Source organism: Artemia franciscana, chromosome 15, assembly GCF_032884065.1.
Source record: "Artemia franciscana chromosome 15, ASM3288406v1, whole genome shotgun sequence".
Lineage (NCBI taxonomy): Eukaryota > Metazoa > Arthropoda > Branchiopoda > Anostraca > Artemiidae > Artemia > Artemia franciscana.
The window spans coordinates 15,745,895-15,767,042 of record NC_088877.1 but is presented as its reverse complement, the minus strand read 5'-3'; the positions used below and the strand labels follow the sequence as shown (position 1 = coordinate 15,767,042).

The 21,148-nt window shown below is 34.5% G+C and overlaps 1 protein-coding gene across 2 annotated transcripts in view; it reads left to right on the top strand.

The window, feature by feature from the left end:
- LOC136036093 (tyrosine-protein kinase Shark-like) overlaps positions 1-21,148 on the top strand; it is a 105,846-nt gene that overhangs the window by 56,625 nt on the left and 28,073 nt on the right. For both annotated transcript variants that reach the window (XR_010619634.1, XM_065718087.1), the window contains exons 11-13: positions 11,016-11,131; positions 12,611-12,751; positions 19,658-19,766. Coding sequence is in view for 1 of the 2 variants with exons in the window: in XM_065718087.1 (XP_065574159.1) it covers positions 11,016-11,131; positions 12,611-12,751; positions 19,658-19,766 (366 nt within the window). In the remaining variant the exon portion in view is untranslated. The remainder of the gene's footprint in view (positions 1-11,015; positions 11,132-12,610; positions 12,752-19,657; positions 19,767-21,148) is intronic.

The following is a 21,148-nucleotide window of genomic DNA, read 5'->3' as shown; positions in this document are numbered from 1 at the left end:
ATGCAAAAACTAACATTCACGCGTTCCATGGAGTGCTCGACTTCGAACTTAACTTAAAATCACGAAGAAAATTTTCATTTTCAAAATGTTAAGCACACCGGAAAGTGTAGCTTTTTCAAAAAAAATAAAATATCCTAAATATATATAGTAAAGATATTGGCCTATAGTTACCCGGGTTACTTTGCATTCCATCTTTATCTTCAACAATCACGCAGGATGCCTTGAATGAATTGGGAGAAATTCCGCTTTCAATTAATCAATCAAAAGACAGATTTACAAGTTTATTAAAGGCGAAGTAATCGAAGGAAAATGAATTTAACTATCTTGGTGGAAATGTAGTCAGGGCCAGAAGACGATGAAGCCTTTAATGGAGGATTCTCGGTATTTTTGTCTTAAAATCGGTTAGGGTCATTGACATCAGACAAGATGGACCGAGGATAGATCTGAATTATTTTTTGGAAGGAGAGGAGCTTACAGATAAAGTAAGTGTTTCCTCAACATTTATAACAAAATAAGGCGTCAATTCTTGGAATGTCTGTTCACTCTGAACAACAAAACCATCTGCCACCCAAAATGAAGGGTCACAAGCATGTTGGGGCCAATTTTTTCCAAAATCAAGTGAAAATGACAGTAAAACTGAAAAATGATCCATATATTACTATAAAGGCAAAGATAGATTGAAGAAAACTGACCTGTTTCTCTGGACAATTAAATTATGCATGCTTATCTTAGTTTTTATAAGATTTTTTGCAGAAAATAAATTTCAGCTGGGGATGGTGGTGGTAAATTTAGGCTTGGGTCTGAAGGGAGCACTTGCCCCCTGCCCCCATAGCAAATTACGCCCCTGCACAAGAAGGCGGAGATGAAGGCTTGAGGACATAATTGGTAACCTTTCAAGTTTTTCGAATATCTTTTCCACATCTTAAAAATTCTTGAAAATAATAACGGAATTTAGGCTTCCAAATTGAAGGACCTTACTTTACACCCTAGATCTTCATGTGCCTCGAGAGGCACCCAAGGGGTCTAAGAAGAGTCTCCAATCGTCTCTGGAACTGGCCGCAGCGATAATGTCTTCTCACTCTGGTTGTAGGGAGGAATGAAGTTGGTGCAGGCTGCTGTTGAAGGTACTGCAGAGTGTGTTTTTGGGTCGTCCTCTGTTTTGGGTGCCTTTGGGTAGCCAAAAGAATGCTTGCTTGGGGATTCTGATGTCATCCATGCCTAGTAGGTGACCTAGGTAGCTCCGTCTACGTCTTCCTATGGTTTCGGTGAGGAATGGCTGGCCCGTGATGTTTCTTATATGCTTGTCTGTGACTTTCTGGGTACAGCGAATACCAAGCAGCCTCCGGAGACAAGCATTCTCAAGGGACTGAATTCGTCTCTCTTGGTCTTGGTTGAGATGTCAGGTTTCGGATGCGTAGAGGATAACAGGCAGGACGTAATTGTTGGACGCGGAGTTTGAGCCGGAGAGAGAAAGTACTCGATCTCCATACTTTATTAAGCCTGTTGAAGGTGCTGTTAGCCTGACCAATTCTGGCAATGACTTCTTTGGCTGTGGATCATGTATTTTCGATGGTACTGCCAAGGTATTCGAAGTTGACTACCTGTTTTACATCGTTGTCACCGCATTTGATTTTCATTGGTGAATCGCTTGTCGCCATTCCTTTGGTTTTATTGGCATTAACATTAAGCCAGAATCCACCTGCTTTTTGTTGAATATTCAAGAGTAAGTCCTGAAGTCGTGTTTTGCAGGTTATGAGTATTGAAATGTCATCAGCTCATCACTTGACTCGATTCTATGCAATATGTAGTCGATGACCAATGCAAACAATAGTGGCAATAAGACCCAGCCTTGTTTCACCCCGGAGAGGATTGGGGATTTACAGGATTTCGTACATGGCCATTCTGAGCTTAACTATGATGTCAGGGATACCGTAATGACAGACAAGCTTCCAAAGTGACAGGCGATCCAAAGAGTCGAAGGCCTTTTCGAAATCTATGAAGATCATATATTGCTTGTTGAAGGACTAAATATTTTTAAACGGTTAAAAACACTGAAAAAGAGTGGGAGTAGTACCACCCCACGATGAATGTTCCAACTTTAAGATTTCTAAACTGTGTTCTCTTTGCCTGGGATAATCCATGGATTCAGAGGAATCTATCTTTCTTGGAGATCTGTATATACAACCAAGAATAAGATTCATTACTGGTAATTTTATAGTAATAAACTGGGATTTAACTACCCCTTCTTGATTCCTTGATATGTTACACCTAACGGTTCGCGGAAGATTGTGAGATGCATGCAAGGTCAGACCACCTCTTGTCATTATCCAGAGATTTAATCGCTTCATTCTGTATCCGTGTATTTCCAAAAGCCTTTCAGTACTTGTATCCAGGAAGGTCTCACATAACCCGATAACATCAGGCATTCCATCCCAAACTGTCAGTTGGTGAACAAAGGCCTCAGTATCAAGCTAAAGGACTGATAAAGTGTTTTCTTGTTTGGCAAATCTCTTTAAAATAGAAATATATTCACTGCTTTTCAAAGGAGGAAAGCTTGAATTATTTCGGGATTGCGATATCAGACGCAACCTAGTAAATTATGAACTTTAGCCCATAGTAACCGAAAATCTTTATCAAGATCGAAAGAATTATTCTTATTAATTAAGACGTCGAATAAGTTATTGCGTAGAAGTAGACACCCACCGAGAGAACGGGAATCCCTGGAACCAGAGTTAGAAAAATTACCTTACTTATAGACTCTGCAGCTTGAACCTGTGCAACACCTACCCCAACTTGGGGCTGTCGAAATAATGGCAAAAATATTTTACAATGAAATATTTTCATGGCATAATAAAATTGAAAACAAAAATACAGGAAAAAACGTCATAACAGGAGAAACCATCACAAAAGAAACAGTAATAGAATCCCAGAAGAGTGACGAAGCGAAAGCAATGAATATTCGTGAACTTTTCCATCGTGCACTGTGTCAAAATTAAAACCAGACAGATATTTCAAATTTGAACACAACAAAAAGGAAAATAAGATTGAAAAAAAAAGAAAAACTAATTAGAAAATTAAAGCCTTTTTTACATTGCTACTTGCCATACAACTTGACAACAGAATTGCTGTGCAGCTTCAACAATACTTCAGTTGTATAAGCAAAAATAAATAAATAGTAACAAAAAGTAAGAAAATAAATACACCCCTTGGCCATCAGTGGTCTGAATAAAACCGACTCAGGTGCAAGTTTTTTAAACAGTTTACACGAATTAGGATCTTCATCATCATAAATATATGCAACCCATTGTTGTGAGTTTGTATTTTTTTTTGTCTCCAGCCAAAAATTCATAGTTCCCTGCGAAACACGAGTCTCGCAGACGTCTCGCAGACTTTTTGCGCGTTTTAAGTTTTTTCAATTTTGTCCTGCGAACAAGGTTTTTGTTAAATTTTAGGAATATATATATATACATATATATATATATATATATATATATATATATCTATATATATAAAAATAAGTTGTCTGTGGATGGATGGATGGATGTGTCAGGTGACGTCACCTGAAAAAACTGGATTAGGTGACGTCAAAACTGAAAAAACTAAAAAAAGGCAAAAACTACAAAAAAAACTAAAAACTAATAAAAAAAATAAAAAAGCTAAAAAACTAAAAAAACTATAAAGGTAAAAACCAATAAAAAACTAAAAAAAAAACTGAAAAAACTAAAAAAAGGCAAAAACTACAAAAAAAAACTAAAAACTAATAAAAAAAGTAAAAAAGCTAAAAAACAAAAAAAACAAAAAAAACTAAAAAAAGGTAAAAAACTAAAAAAAATAAAAAATAAAAAAAAAATAAAAAAAAGGAAAAAACTGAAAAATAAGCTAAAATAAAGGTAAAAACCAATAAAAAACTAAAAAAAAAAGGAAAAAACTAATAAATGACGACACTCAAAGAGAAAGCGACCAGGACAAAAGGAATGTTCGATTAGCAATCAACAAAGCACCGGGACACAGGGAGTATAAATGACGACCAGGACATAAGTAAAAAAAAAAAAACTATCTATATATATAAAAATAAGTTGTCTGTGGATCTGTGGATCGTGGATCAGGTGACGTCACCTGAAAAAACTGGATCAGGTGACGTCAAAACTGAAAAAACTAAAAAAAGGCAAAAACTACAAAAAAAACTAAAAACTAATAAAAAAAATAAAAAAGCTAAAAAACTAAAAAAACTAAAAAAAGGCAAAAACTACAAAAAAAACTAAAAACTAATAAAAAAGCTAAAAAACTAAAAAAAACTAAAAAAAAGGCAAAAACTACAAAAAAACTAAAAACTAATAAAAAAAATAAAAAAGCTAAAAAACTAAAAAAACTAAAAAAACTAAAAAAAGGTAAAAAACTAAAAAAACTAAAAACTAAAAAAAAACTAAAAAAGGTAAAAACTAAAAGAACTAAAAAAAAAAAAAAATAAATGACGACACTCAAAGAGAAAGCGACCAGGACAAAAGGAATGTTCGATTAGCAATCAACAAAGCACCGGGACACAGGGAGTATAAATGACGACCAGGACACAAGTAAAAAAAAAAATTAACAAAACTAAAAAGAAGGTAAAAACTACAAAAAAACTAAAAAGAAAAAAAAACTAAAAACTAATAAAAAAACTAAAAAATCTAAAAATCTAAATAAACTAAAAAAGAAAAAAAAAGGAAAAAAATAAAGGAGAAAAACAAAACTAAAAAACGAATGCATATACAGACCGGTACACCGGGATACAAATGACGACCGGGACACAGGGAATATAAATAACGACCGGGACACAGGGACACAACTACAACGGGGACACCGGGGGAAACAGGGGGATGGAGAAAAACAAAACTAAAAAACGAATGTATATACAGACCGGGACACCGGGATACAAATGATGACCGGGACCCGGGACACAGGGAATATAAATGACGACCGGGACACAGGGACACAACTACAACGGGGACACCGGGGGAAACAGGGGGATGTAAATGACGACCGGGACACCGGGACAGGGAATGGTCGATTAGCAATCACCATCAACAAAGCTCAAGGGCAATCATTAGAATCATGAGGTATAGATCTGAATACAGATTGTTTTCCCATGGACCATTATATGTTGCATGTTCAAGAGTCGGTAAACCTGACAATCTATTTATATGCAAAGACAATGGGACAGCAAAGAATGTTGTATATTCGCAAGTTTTACGTAGTTAAAACCATATATATATATATATATCTATATTCACAGGTGGGACATAGGGACACAACTACAATGGCGCGTAACTATTATGGCGCGTAACGACTTACGCGCGCGGGGGGGCTTGGGGGGGGCGCGAAGCGCCCCCACCAACTAGGTGTTGGGGTGGCGCGAAGCGCCACCCCAACAGCTAGTATATATATATATATATATATATATATATATATATATATATATATATATATATATATATATATATATATATATATATAAATTTAATTGGGACCAAATTTTGCGGCAAAAACTTAGTTTTCCCGGTATTAAAAAAATGGCTCTTCTTTGTCAAGCAAAGGCTTGCACTTCCGTAAATTGCCACGTTCCTTGGGTGGCTGGCGTTTACACCCTGGTGATTACCCCCCAAAAATACCCCCCTCCCCTCGTGGAAAATACCCCCTCGTGGAGAACGTTTCTATGGAAATTCTCACCTTCGCGTCTTACCCCCCCCCCCCGAAAATACTCCCGTATAAAATACACCCCCCCTTCCCCGTGGAAACTAAGGCTTTTCAAATTTCAATTCAATTTGAGAATTTTATTTGAGTTTTATTTTTTTAATTCCCATAGGGGGACGAAATTTTGGTACCTGTGTATTATGCGCCACTCACTCAAATTTCTGCTGTGTAACAGCTCGAGAACAAACCGTTTTTTTTTCGTTAGTTTCTTTGTTTCTTTAGAAACAAATTTCGGCTATAGATTTGCACATTTTTTTTTTGGGGGGGGGGGGGTATTTTCTGCGGGGGTTTTCCGGGGGAATTTTCATGAGGATGGTGTTATGCCCGGGAGGGGGCATTTTCTTGGGGGACGGTTGGACGCCTAGAACCGTTCCTTGATGGTAGTTTGCCTGGAAAGCGAGGATACACGAGTCGATTGGGGCAAGCTTTAGGAGGAAAAGGGGTGTAAACAAAGCTAGCTCGCTGCAATTAGCCTAAATTTGATATTAAAAGAACCAGCCCCCTCCAAAAAAAAAGAAAATTGCCGCCATGCTAGAGATATGTTGTTTTTCAAATAAATCCCAACAGTATTTTATTAGGAAAAAGAAGATGTCTCACCAAACTTTTTTTTCTAACATACCTCTTCTGGGATAGACTGACCTTCCAATCTTGCAGCTGTGTTTCAAGGATGTTCGACTATCTTAAGCATCCATAAATTTCAACGTTAGTGATACAGTCAAACATCGGTTCTCGAAAGTCTCACTACTCAAACAAATTAGGAGTTTCTAACGGGAAATTTGAGCGTCAAATGCCTCTATTTCCGATCAAATTTTGATTTTTGAACATAAATGACGCTAGGCTGTGAAACTGACCAGAAGTAAACATTTGGATCCGACCGTAATTTTGTAAAAGTTCGTTCGTTGTACTATGCATTTCTTTCTTTCTTTTTTACTCCATTGGATATTTATATTTTGTTCTTTATTATTTACAAAATGTGACATGACTCTCAATAATTCAGTTTTGGAACATGCTTCCAGAACGAATCGGGGTCGAGGACGAACAAACGTATCGCTTCGTTCTTTGTCGTTGCTCAAAAATTTTTGAAGTAGAATTGTAAGTGGAATACAGCTTTCATTTGAATTTTGGAAAGCTCCCAGGTGCTCTTAATTTGATTAGGGAAAAGCCTTCTGCTTCTTAAGCATTTAAAGGCTGTCCCATAATAGTTGTATTCTCGTTGTCAGATTCTATGAAACAAATGGAAATAAAACATTCTCCTCTCGCTATCTCTCGAGACAGGAAGGTGTGATGTATATGAAGCAAAAAATAACAATATTCTCCGAAAGGAAATTTCTACCTTTATCCATTATTTCTCTGGCTTTATTGCAGTTGTAAGGACAAAATCTCGTGTTTGATTTTGGAAAAGCTGGAGTGATAAAGGAATAGATGCAATTCACCCACATATATTAAAGCAATACCAGTCGAGTGCTGCTGCGATGAGATTTTATTGATGACGAGATTTAGCTAGCGCTAATATATGTTAATCAAAATTGTTCGTAGAATTTTTCAGCCAAATCAGAGCCTTCTATAAAAAAATCTGATTGGCTCATACTAGCACTAGCTAAATCTTGTTATTCGCTAAATCTCATTGTGATTGGACCTTAAGGATAAGTTAAAATTTGATTGAAACACCTAGGTGGGATTTTCAAAAATTGTAGGCTTATTCTAGTTTATACTCTCTCCAGAAAAGTTCGTTTGACGTGGTAGTTAATCAAATGGCTTCAAACTAAAAACAATAGAAAAATACTGAAATCGTAATTTAGAAAGCTAGACAATGGGGCTATTTAATTTAATTTGAACTTTTGAACTAAGCTTCAAAATGCCGGCATTACTTTTTTAAGGTCCTAGCCACGTATCTATTAGAAATCCGTACCAGGAATATTAATGTGTAAGCAAATAATCTGGCATTTGCCTCGGTAAAGCCACCTTGTCAGCTTGGCAATGTAGTTGATACAATGGCTGCTAACGACTGACTTGTGCAATTCCATAGAGATTATATTCTACTGGTGTTCACCCTAATTTTATTCTCTAGAATTTATATATATATATATATATATATATATATATATATATATATATATATATATATAATATATATATATATATATATATATATATATATACATATATACATATATATATATATATATATATATATATATATATATATATATAATATATATATATATTATATATATATATATATATATATATTTATATATATATATATATTTATATATATATATATATATATATTTATATATATATATATATATATATATATATATATATATATATATATATATATATATATATATATATATATATATATATATATATATATATATATATATATATATATATATATATATATATATATATATATATATATATATATATATATATATATATATGTATCTCCTTGGTGAAGTACTCGGGTTTCAGAGCTGCACTTGACAACTACCATAACTGAGGGTTCTAGTATCTAAGTCGTGGTTCTAAGACTTATCTTTCTATTCTTCTAAATTTTATCAGTTGCGAAATAATATCCTGCACCTTGGTTATTCTACTTTTTACATCTACATTGAATATGTTTTTCTAGCTAGTAACGCTACCGAGGTTTGAGCAGCTATATACTTGATTTTCAATTCTCTCGATATATCTCGTAATATTTTAATAATTGGTTTTTCTCGGGACCTAACATCAGATCTTAATCCTTATTTACTCCTTATTGAAGTGATTATGCCTTCTTAAAATTAATTACCCTGGTCTCCTATTACATTTCCCCCGTTTTCGGGACAAAATCGTTCAAAGGGATTCATGTGACGATGAGAGACTCCTGGTTAAATCTTTATTCTATAGAGAAACAAATACTAATCTCATTTCCTACTTTGACTTCACCAATATTAATCTCTCTTTTTAATTAATCATTTTAACATACAAAACTGGTAAATCATGCAAAGATAGGAACTTCACTATCTGTAAAGCACAGGGCAAGAGGGGTCTGGCAATTCAGTTTCTTCTCAATTATTATTCTGTATGGATCAATTTTCCAAAAATATTATTCTATTTAGTGAAGTTTTCTATATACTAAAGTATAGTAAATCATGCAAGGATAGGAACTTCACTAATTGTAAAGCAGAGGGTGAAAGGGGACTAACAATTCAGTTTCTTCTCAATTATTATTCTATACGGATCAATTTTAAAAAAAATATTGTTCTATTTAATAAAGTTTAGTAAAGTTTTCTATATTGTAAAGCGTAGTAAATCATGCAGGGATTGAAACTTCACTATCTTTAAAGCAGAGGGCGAAAGGGGTCTGATAATTCAGTTTCTTTTCAGCCGTGATCTTCAAGGAATGTGAAGGTGTCGTTGATGCTGAACGTTTGGCAAAAATCCTTGGCGGTGAAAATTACCTTTGCTGATGTTGTAGCCCTGAGTAATACCCTACGACTCAGGCTCAAGGTCGGTTATGAATCTTTCTGGGATTCTGAACTCCTATACTCGCCCCGTTGCCGCCATAATTGCAATCCCCTAACCACATGAAAACCAAATGTGATAGGCCAAGAAAATGCTCATAGGCTAATAAAATGCTCATAGGCTAATAAAATGCTCATAGGCCAATAATCATTATCATCCTGTGATTCCCCTGTGTTTCTGATCCAAAATGTTCTAATTATGAGGGTAGTCGTGTATCATATAGCCTGTGTCTGTTTGATGTCCTGTGCAAACGTTTGATTCGGAAATGACTGTCGAATTGTCAGTCTCAATTTGCTCGTTTATTATTATTGGCACGAAAACTAAAGATGGCTCAGTAAACCAAAAAATGAATGATTTTGATATTTTGTTTTTGCAAGAACATTTACCTCCTGCCATCGCCGTTAAGTCTCTACGAAGAAGCAATCAATTTATTGTGTTTATCACCAATTCCCACAAAACAAAAGGTGACCCTCCGGGGCCTTGCATGTGTTATAAAACGATTAGCTACACCTTTGTCACCTGTCTTATTTCATTCCTCTGATAATATTATGGCATTATGACTTGGTCTCCTTGAATTTATAAATGTATATCTTCCCTTCGATCTGAAACGTTTAGCTTCACTTACTAATTTTCTAATGCCTGCTAAACCCTTAAAATTCTGTTATGCAATATTGAAAAGCATGGTTATCGGTGGCTAGTGATAGGTGACAGGAATTGTGATCTTTATAGCTCCTCTACTCTTGTCAGCTTAGTTTCAGATTCATTGCCAATTGGTTACCGTATAGCACCCAAAGCTCTTAATTACAGTTATATCAATAATTGTGGTACTGTGACTAATATTGACCATTGTGTCTGCTCCGTCGATGTTCCCTGTTCCGTCGTTCAAGTTGACAAAGATGAACGTGATATTCACCACCCTCTCCTCTCTCTTACTGGGACACTCACCGCTGATCCATCTAATAATCTTTGTGTTACTACTTATAAATGTATGAAACGAGAGTGGAGCAATGCCAATTGGCCTTTACATATTTCTACCCTAATAGCTCTGTTGTCCTGTGTCAAGATCCTTTTTAAAATGTTTTTTTTTTCGCCGCAAGCCAGAGTGCAATTGAGTGTGTATTACCTTTGCTTAGTTGAGTGCAGCTCAAAACTCGGAGTTCGATATGGAAAGAAGACCCCGGTCTTAAAGCCATGTTAGCATTGTGTTAGGCATTGTATGCTTAAACTTAAGTCTAAATCCAGTAATCTTGATGACATTAGCGCTCATCTTTTACGCTGTGATTTTCCACCTCTAGTTGCTCAGCTCCAGTTGATTTTTTCAGTTCTTTTTATATTCGTCAATGGTGCTTGATTCCATCCATTGCGGGTCGGTAAGCTTCCATTCTTAAATTTGGAAGAGATCTTTTTGGCGTAGTTCATATAGGTCCATCACTTTTGCTTGCAATATTAGTAGGAATTTTGTGTATGTTCTGCTCCCATAATATTGAACGAATTGCAAAAGACTCGAACCAATTTTGTTTTCAACCTCGTATGAAGTGCCAACATGCGCATCAATGTTTTAGCTTCAATTCTTTATGATGTCCAGTCTAAAGGTTATGAATTTTATATATATATATATATATATATATATATATATATATATATATATATATATATATATATATATATATATATATATATATATATATAAATTGATGATATCTAGCTTCTTAATCTATGTTATGGTTGATCTTATGAACTTAATGAATGTAAATTACACCTTTTTATAGCTGATCATTCGCAAGATAATATCCCTCCAAACTGTCTGGAAGTACTGGATATACTTGGTGAGGGTGAATTCGCCTTCGTTTATAGAGGGATCTACAGGCCAGGAAATGGTAAAAAGGTAAGTTGACCCTAAATTCTTAATCTTTGACACTGCCCCCCTCTTTCCATCTTACCTCGTTGACAGTAGACTTAAAAATTTCTTAAAAACTGTTGCTTATGTGGGGACCATAGAAACTTTACTTATTGGTTTAATTATTTTCTTTGAGGGGGGGGGGGTACACTTAAATAATAAATAACATTTATATGCAGATGTGAAATGGATAGTATTGGCAGGTATTGATAACGATTAATTGTTCCAGTGACATGCTGGTTTGGTAGGAACCAATTTATCTTTGAGGAAGAGGGTAATTCTAGACTACAATTTCCAGATAGTTGTTAAAGAAAGGGGACAAGCTGGGAGCCTTCTTATTAGTGAAGAAGGGTAAAATCAGGAATACTGGAACGAACCAAAGGGAAGAGGAATCTAGTTGTGATTAGAAATGGGAGGGATGGATACTTGGGCATGCAGTTCTGCTTACGCTAAGGAGGGGACGTGACTGGTGGTAGAATGGCACTTGACAGGGACCGGGGCGGGTCTTAAACGTAACCTCCACTCTTGCCGATAGATGAGTAAGATTGCACGATATATCAGTACATGAAAAAAGAACAAAGGTTAACATGATTAAAATTTCACTTTTCTGACCTGTAGATACCCGAAGTAACATTACGACATGTATGCAAAGACTTGCTCTGTCAACTTTGATTAGACCATGACTAATGAATTGGATGTCTTAGAATTTATATTCTCTTCTATTTTGACCACTTTGGCAAAGAAAAAATGATTTTTTGAGACACAAAATGACAGAAAACGGCCATATGCTGTGGTACGAGCTCTTTTGTTGCTTAAAAAGAGCACAATATTGCGATAGTAATTCAAATGAGCCTTCTCCCAATAAATTATGACCACTGGTTTGGTACGATCAACCTTGGCAAAAAACAGAAAGGATGCGTATCAGTTCTATCTATGCAAAAAATTGATTCCCCTTGTTGTTCAAGGCGGAGGATTGTGATTACCCTATGTATGGTTTTAAACCATAGTGATTCCAGTAGTACATTTTAACTTTGATCCGCCCTCATGTTTGATGGATTTCAAACTGTTTTTAGAAATTGTACTTTGTCTCCGTATTAAACTTTTACCGTTAGTATTAACCGAAATAACTCATTCTTCCTGAATCAGTTTCAAATAACAATTTTTCTTGCTCGACAGTTATTTTTGAAACGTAATTTTAGGCTTTCGGTTACCATGGGCCGTGGCTGCAACAATTACTGCTAATATTCACAATTATTGGGTTCATGATAATAATTTGCACACTATATTTGTTTATGTGTTCAATAAAATTTTTAAAATGAAAGGTAGTTTAGAATATGAACATAGATCTGAAGAAATGGAAAGTGTAAAAAGAAAAGCTAAACTACTTATAACATGCAGCTAATATTCTATATTATCTTCGAAAAAAAATGTTACCTAAAAAAAAATTTATTTACAATTATATTCTAGGAGCAGCACATTGCGTTGAAGATACTTCAGAACTTGCAAAATCAAAAAGAATTTATTCGAGAGGCCAATTTAATGATGAGTTTGGACCACCCATACATAGTTCGTCTTATTGGCGTTTCAAAAGGGCCGCCGTTACAAATGGTAAGTTTTCCATACACAACTATTAGTGTTTCTTACAATGTTGACTTAAAAATAATTACAATAAATTTCAATAATAATTAAAACAACAGAAAGGATTATGCGAAAGGCGAATTCAATGATATGTTTCCATTATCCTTACATTTTTCTTCGTAGTGTTGGCGTCTCAAAAAGGGTGTGCTTGAAATGGCTTCTAGATTTCCAGGTAAGCCAGTTAGCGAAGGTTCTGTCTTACTTTAGTGCAAAAACTGGTCGAGATGATAGTAGTGACAAAGTTTCATATATCCTTAAATATCGTGGTTGCAGCTATAGCTGCAACATAGTAAAAGACTCTAAAACACCAAGGACCGTAAAATGAAGTCTGATAGTTTAAATTAATCAAGGGAAAACACAACCATACATATTTAAAAAACTTAGAAAAATTGGGAATTCATTTTTTTAATAAAAAAGGCCTCCATAGGCGGCTCTGTAGAATTGGTAGTAGTGGGCTCCAAACTAAATAAAGAAGAAGAAAGAAATATGGGTAGAATCATCCAAAAAAATTTTAAATCCCTCACCAAGTTTATTATGTTACGTAAGCTAATTTCAGCTCATTTTTAGTTTTAATTTGTTGTTTAGTTTTTGGGGGAAAAGTGTGTTTCTTCAATTTAATATATTCGTTCCTTTTGTACATTTTGTAATCTATTTTATTCATCATTTGCCTGGCTTTGAGTCTAAAAAAAGGAGCCATAGTCTATACTCTTGGGGGTCCTTCTTTTTTTAACTATAGGGCCTATAGCTTAGCGACCTTTCAGAGCTTCCAAACTTTAAAGACCACTGTTTCATTTTTTTTTGGCGAAGATTGCAGATCGTTGTTTACAAAACGTAGAGTTTGTCGTCAGAATGACGCAATTTCTTCAAAAGCGATTCCACTTAGATGCATAAAAACATCTCCTCGGAAGGAACTAATTTTTCTCTTGTTTATATTGCCTAAGAAACTGTACGCTTTGCTAGTCTCCTAAAAGGATGAAAGCTTTATTTCGGAAGAAAATTATCAAGGTCTTATCTCCAAAGCAAAATATTACCTTTAATTCGCCTTTAAGAATAGCAGCGAGAAGTATCTTCACCTCCGGTTGCCGCTTGAAAGGATAGCTTCCAATCTATTTTCTTTTTTCCTATTGCAAACAATTTATACTATAAAATGAATGCATCGGTTAACAGTCTTCACCACCCCCTGGGGCGTAGCCACAGTATCTTTATCGGGCAGGGCAAGAGGGGATGCTATTGAAGTAGGAGCTATTTAAGTGGTAATGAAGCAAAGTAACTATAGTGTAAACAAGCTTTCGGGTGGACGAAGGTGAATGTCGTGTACACTCGACTTTTTCAGCCAGATTTACCGCTAATGCCGCAGTACATATCCCCTATCCATTTCCTACAACCCTAACGCCCCGCACAGGATTCTCAATCTCTGCTCAATAGCCCCGGGTATTGCGCTAAATTGCTAGAATTTGGCGCGCATTTGCTCAGCATTTGAATGCATCTTGACTCTGTAAGGCTTAATTTTTTATACTAATCTTTTAATATACACCATTTATTTAAATATTATTCTTTATTTTTATTAAATTGATTTACTTGTGGGCTCGCCAATTTATATTAATAAAAAGCATTCATATCAGCGGGTAACATAAAGCCGAAACAAATATAATACGCAGTACAATAGTGCTGTCTAAGTAAAGATACAGGATAAGTCAAAGTATTACCACAGATTGTATATCATTAAATTGTGACATATTCTCCATATTTTAACGACTGCATTTGAAATCTGAAGGTATGCGAAAAATAGAGTTTGAATTATTAGCTTATCCGTTAGGCATTGTTTGACAAAGAATATCCAGAAATCTGCACAAATTTGGCATCATCGCGGCAAAAAACTTAGATAAATTCAAATTGCCAGGGATGCCAATTGGAAGGGAAAATTGGCTCCTACAGTTTGAAATTACCTTCCCCTTTGTGTCTTTGCAAAAAAAAAAGAATTCCATAAAAATTATACAAAAACTTTTGACCAGAAACTGACCAGATCAAATGTGACGAAACAAGAAGCATGGAATATTTTTCAATCTCGCTATTAACGAGGCTCACATTTTTACTTGATGATAAGGTTTCAAAGTCGGTAAATTTGGAAAGATGTTAGTGTAGAACATATTATGAAATCTAATGGATCCCTGTTTTTTTTTTGTTGTCCTTATGTTAAAAACGAGAAAGGATAAATTAAGACAGCTTTAAAGTTTTTAATACATTATAGTTTTTTTTTCAAATTATTATGGAAGGCAACTGCCCCCCCCCCCCTCCACGACCCTTTAGAGTTGCCAATATAAAGGCCGTAGGGCTCTGATGCTTTATTATTATAATTTTTTCCATAGGCACTTCATGTGCAAGGGGTCGTCGTATAAACTTCAGAGCGAGCTCAATCGATTGGGCATTGGACGTTCTAGTGCCCTTTTTAAGATACAAAAGCGGTCGGAGGGCTGTTAGCCTCTCCCCTACGCCCTTATTTCCTACATCTAATAAAATTTTGAGATAGCCATTTTGTTAAAAATAGTACAAATATCACATAAACAAAATCTCCGGAGTCGACACAACCTTCCAGGGCCCAGGGCAGGCATTGTAAGTTATGCCCTTGGGGCATATATGGCTATTATAGAAGGGATGCTTGTACGAACTATAGTGAGGGCTCGCTCATTTGATTGAAAGTTGAAAGTTCTACTTCACTTCCCAAAAGTCAAAAGAGATTGGAGGGCAACTAGCTCCCCCCCCCCCCTGCGCCCTTTTTCTTCAAACCGATACGACGAAAATTTAAGATAGCCATTTTGTTAAACTAGTTCAAACATCAGCTAATAAAAACTCTGTGGTCGACACAGCCCCCCAAAGCCTAGAGTCAGGCATTTTAAGTTATTCCCTGGGGGCATATAGATAGATAGATAGATTTATTCACACGAAAGCCCAATTGGGCCATGGTAACATACACAAAACAAGCGAAAAAATACAGTAACAAAACATACGCTGAAAAGACAATAAAACTAATTATTTAAAAAAATCATCACGATACCTCATACCTACCCGGACGAACTTTCCAATATTATTTATGCTTAAGTAACACCTACTTCTCAAAATTTCCAAAATCCAATCTCTCCCCCCGACCGCCCTACCAAATATTTCCAAGCGCAACTCCTTCAACTCCGTACAATCCCCTAAAAAATGATGCAAAGACTCATCCATCTCTCCACACATAGGGCAACTGTAAGGACGATCCCTCAATCTATTTCTCCCTAAATATTTCCTACGTTCGCCAAGAGGTATAAAATCCCCCCTTACATACATTACTTGAATCTTCTGGAGCCAATCCCATTTTTAGATAAATTTCTTCGCTCTAGTTCTCCTTAACCTCGGCATATATCCCAACGGACGGCGAGGTGGCCTTCTCAGCCTGCCAAACCTTGCCAAAAAAAAGTTTTTTAAAGAAAAGAAAAGGTCATGTTAAACTTAAGATCAGAAAATATAGGAACCGAAAATAACTCGAACTAAAAATGATCAGAAATTATTATTAAATAATAAATGAAACAAAAACAAGCATAAATTATATAAATAATTATAGCCAAAAAAAAACCCTACAATAGGCACTAATATAAATGAATGAATAAATCTTAAAACGAGTAAAGCTTAAACTGAATATACAACTCAAGCTTAAAACGAACAGAAATTAAATAATCAATCCTAGCAAACAAACGTACAATAGGTACTAATATGAATGAATAAATAAATCTTAGAACGAGTGAAACTTGAATTTAATATGCAAATCAAGCTTGAAACAGACAAAAAACACTACACACAAGAGTTTGGGCTTTGCCTTCTTCTCTCACTGTAAAATTTTGAAACCTACTGCATCATTGGCGCTTTACTGAAAACAAATACATTATAAATATTTTCTTTTGTACCTATTGAAATATTGAAAATAAACATAAAAATTGCAGAAAAATCAACTTTTGAACTGACGAGCTTTCAGCAATTAATATCATTATATATAAAATATTCAGTTTAATTGAATTAGCTCTTTCCAAGACTGGTCAAGACAAATATAACTTAACTACAAACAAGATTTTGGATATTGCCCCTTTCCCTATCTGTCTAAAGCCTACTGCGTCATTGGTGCTTCATTGAAAACGAATTATATTACGAATGTTTTCTTTTTCCAGTTATTACAGCATTGAAAATGAAAATAAATAACAATAAAAATTTTTTTTGAACACATGATCTTTTAGCAATTACTAGTATTATATATCAAACATTCAGTTGGATTTTATTTGTACCTTCCAAGAATGTTCAAGACACGTATAGTTTTCAGTAAAACACCAATGATGCAGTAGGTTTCAAACTTTTACAGTGAGAGAAGGAGGCAAAATCCGAACTCCTGTATGTAAAGTTTTTGCTCGTTTCAAGCTTGATTTGCATGTTCAATTTAAGTTTCACTTGTTTTTAGATTTGTTTATTTATTTATATTAGTACCTGTTGTATGTTTTTTTGCTATGATTGTTTATATAATTTCTGTTCGTTTTGGGTTTCATTTGTTCTTTAATAGAAATTTCTGGTCGTTTTGAGGTTGAATTATAGTAGGTTTCTATATTTCCGATCATTAGTTTAGTATGACCTTTACTTTTCTTTAAAAAACTTCTTTTTCGGAAAGTTTTTTTATTTAATTAGTTTCAAGAAATTTCATGTCGTGGGTATGGCAAAGTTGTGGTAAGTAGAGCATAGATATAATATAATCCAGAAGTTGAACCTTATGTACACGATTTTTGTTACTCTTATGATTCTTTAAAAAAATTATATTAAAATGCCCTCGTATCTGAAAGAGCCTGTAAGTTTCTTTTTGTATTCTTTGTATTTTATAGTTAATCTTTATTTTGCCCCATTCTCTAGCTTTATCTCCTTTTCGCTTTCTGTCGAATCTTGTTATTTAGAGAAAGAATGTATACAGAGAAATAAGGAAGTAGATTGTGAAATAAATGCATTTTTCTAATTAACCTTTCTTGTCGTAACCTCAACGTCTTTGCCCTTTATGCTGCTATGGAGCTTTTCTTGTCTTGGACTTTGTCTTTCAGTCTCTATAGATAGAATTGAGCGATAAAGCTGAAAGGTAAGTGTTAGTTGTCCCTGATCTTAATCTTGTCTCTTTTGGTTTCGGCAATGTTTCGATGGGTTTAATATTGAAAACACATCTTTTAGTTGTTTGCCTTGTGTCATGAAGCACATCTTTTCATCAAAAATGAAATCATATTTTTTGAATGCCAAAATATGTCTTACATGTTTTTTATCTGTTTCTTCATAATTGACAAAAGAACATATATAAAGTATTTTACTATTTTAAATGGAATATATCTAAGTTTTCAATATACGTTTTTGAAAGTAAATCGTAAGCTTGACATTTTAAATCGCTGCAATTTTTTTATTTTTCCTTTCAAAACTATTGTATATTCTGAACGATCTTGTGCGGCATTTGAAAAGTGAAAAACAACTGAAAACTATTGCAAGAGAGAATTGAGAAGAGAAAACAATTAGTTGTTAATTATAATAGTATTTTTTTTTGTGTTGAGGGTTTTGACCATAAATACTATGTATCGTATTCCCTATGCATCATCGAAGGTTGCAGGATCGAACATTTAAATGAAAAAACCTACCCAATTTGAAGCCGTGTGCAATGATTCAGAAGCTGTGATATAGAGGACTTGGTTGTCCAAGCTGGTCCATGACATATGCTAATTATAGAGCAAACAGGACATTGATCAAGGCAGGAATACATTTTTTTTTTTAGAAATACAAATCTAAACACTAGATGATAATTAATTGATTAATACTTCCTTGTAACTTTTATGGTTAAAGCAACGCTTTACTGTATTACAAAATTAGATTCTTATAAGATCTCATTAACATAGCTTAAATCTCTGATTTCTATTTTTGTTTACTTAATTTTGTGTAAATAAGAATACGATTTTAAATAATACTTTTCTCGAAATTATTTTGTAGGTCCTTGCTCAAGTTCACTTATCTGTAGCTGAAAGCTGCCAACATAGTTTACGTGCAGTTTGTCAAAGCCAGTAATTTTACTCAGCGACATAAAAAAACTCGTGCATATTTTGTCTCGTTTACTACTGCTAACAACAACTCACTGATGCACCAAACCGCCTTAGGCCAATAGAGCTATGCACACTCCTCCTATATCCCAATCTATTCAAAGCTGGGTGCTATGCAAAAAGTGTTTCAATCTTACTTTCTAGGGCTATAATGAGAGAAAGGTTGAGATGGCTAGGACTCTTTACACACTCCCAGGAATTACCCATTACTCCTTGATATTTTCTTATTACATCCTCCCATCCTATTCGAGGACGACCTGTTTTTTTTGTCCCTAGACGGTTAGCCGACAAGAACAATCTTTGAGAATTCGTAATCCTTCATCCGCAGAACATGTCCCCGCCATTGCAACCTTTCTCTCATTATGGCCCTAGAAAGCTGGATTGAAACACATTTTTTGCACAGCATACTGTGAGATACGGCCAGTCAGTTGGGGACCCAAAGCAATCCATAGGCAATTTCTCTAGAAAACCTCGTTTAAATCCTTCTCGGTTTTCGGAGAGCCTACGCTTCAGAACCATTCTTGACCACTGTCATCACTTTAGCTTCCAATATCCTAACCCTGGTTCGTTAACCTATTGAAAAAAAATAAAAAAGAAACTCCTTAAAAAAGAAGCAATTTAAAGAAAATAGTAATATACCATTTTCTTTACGAACGATTTTTTTTGATTTGCCTATTGTATGCGATTCTCTATTTTTATGTGAATTATTTTTTGGGATAATCTATTCTGTGCTTTTGTATTTTAGGTTGAAGAACTTGTTCCAATGGGCTCTCTTCTGGATTATCTTGTTGAACATCCGAATCTCATTTCTCCTGATTTTGAAATACCCATTTGGGCTAGTCAGGTTGCAAACGGTAGGTTTTATTACTTTGCTGTTTTTCTGATTTCAAAAATAGCTTTCTTATATTTTATCATTTTTCATCAACTGGCGAATCATGCAATAGTTGAACGGTAAAATTATGTATGCTATGTGTACTTCTCAACATCCCTGAAATTAGGGTTGACACTCCTACGACCTTAAACTACTGGTCACTACTTAGATCTTGATAACACTGACTGTAGTTCTGGAGATTAGTTTAATACCATATTGAAGTTGTTGTCCAAATGTTCCGTGCAACCACGGGTGCAGAGGGGAGAGAGCAGTTCCGTTCTCCTGAAACCTGCATTGCGCCTGCTTTCATTTTTCATTTTTTTTTCTAATTAAAATACAAAATTGTTAAATTACAAAATTTAATTACAGAATTCAATTCATTAAATTACAAATTCTATTTAATCAAATTGATTCAGAATTATTTAAATCATATAATTCTAATTAAATTAAAAATTATAATTAATAAATTCAAAATTAATTAAATTACGAATTCTAATTAATTACAAAATTGCTTATTTGTAGCTGTTTCTGGCGATGATACTCCAAAGAAAGATGACAAGCCAACTGTCATTGAAATTTAATATTACTGCATTCATTCATGTTTTTTTATTGTCACAACTTCAAATACAACCTTTAGAACATTTTGTTTTTGAAGATATAATTTTGGCGCACCATACCTTGAAAACTAGTGCTTTGTATGCTTCTTTGTATTATATATTCGTGGCACTTTGGTAAAAAGTGTACGATTTTTCTATCTGTATTAATATTATATGTGTTGCTAAGTAGCATCCTTGGAGTGTCTTAGAAAAATATCCAGGATATATCTGACTGTCAATTCTTCTTAGTGAGATGTATTCAAGCATTTAAATTTTGCCTCATCGAGCTTATTTGGGAGTTTTTTCTTGGTTACTCTATTTGGAAAACCAGACAATTCGGGGAAAATAGACTCTTTATAGTACATACTCTTTATCTTCTTTATATTACAACTCAATAACAGAGTCAGTCAAATCGATAAATATAATTTGAAGAACTGAAAAACAAAGGTTTTTTTTTTCTCGAGCCTCATTCTTTTTAAATGTGTTTTTGACTTATAATTGTTGTAATTGTTTATAACAATTATATAAAGCGAAACAGACGTATAATTGTTTCTCTTTTCTTACAAAGAAAAGCCCAAGCAGTTACATTGATATGAAGCAACGGTAGTTGCTTCACTACCAACAAATCATCATATCACCATGCCGCCAAGACTGACACACCTGTGTACACTCATGCTTTATCCTGCTTGTTCACAGCTAGAATCTCTTCCGAATATCTTCCGAATCCCTTTGAAGCTCCCACGTTTCAGAGCCATTCTTGGCCGCTGTC